Source organism: Hippocampus comes, unplaced genomic scaffold, assembly GCF_001891065.2.
Source record: "Hippocampus comes isolate QL1 unplaced genomic scaffold, H_comes_QL1_v1.1 C16262976, whole genome shotgun sequence".
Taxonomy (NCBI): Eukaryota; Metazoa; Chordata; class Actinopteri; order Syngnathiformes; family Syngnathidae; genus Hippocampus; species Hippocampus comes.
In genome coordinates, this window is record NW_017827726.1 from 1 (window position 1) to 308 (window position 308).

At 44.5% G+C, this 308-nt stretch overlaps 1 protein-coding gene across 1 annotated transcript; it reads right to left on the bottom strand.

The window, feature by feature from the left end:
- Nucleotides 1–6: 6 nt before the first annotated feature.
- On the bottom strand, nt 7–291 carry mcfd2 (multiple coagulation factor deficiency 2, ER cargo receptor complex subunit). The gene has a single exon (XM_019858582.1). It carries the CDS (start codon nt 225–227, stop codon nt 36–38), a length of 192 nt encoding a protein of 63 aa, XP_019714141.1. The 5' UTR covers nt 228–291; the 3' UTR covers nt 7–35.
- Nucleotides 292–308: the final 17 nt, after the last annotated feature.

Below are 308 nucleotides of genomic sequence, written 5' to 3' on the forward strand. Positions count from 1 at the left end.
AAACGTTCACATTCATACTGTATTTGGTCACACCTTTAAGATGAAAAGCCAACAGACAAGTGCTGAGCTCCTACCTCTTTGTGGACATGTGTGATTGCTGTTGCCAACTCCAGCCCGTCTAACAGGTTGTTGCCATCATAATCGTGCATCTTAAAATAGTGAAGCTGAAGTTCCTGAGGTGACATGTCTTTCTCTGGTTTGTGAATCACACCCTCCAGATGCTCCATAATGTGGCTGCAAGACAAGAAGACAAGAAATAAATTGCTGCACACTGCTCCTCTGTGTGTGTGTGTGTGTGTGTGTGTGTG

Excerpts from the sequence above, each read along its gene's own strand:
- mcfd2 (XM_019858582.1), bottom strand. The coding sequence starts at position 227 with ATGGAGCATCTGGAGGGTGTGATTCACAAACCAGAGAAAGACATGTCA.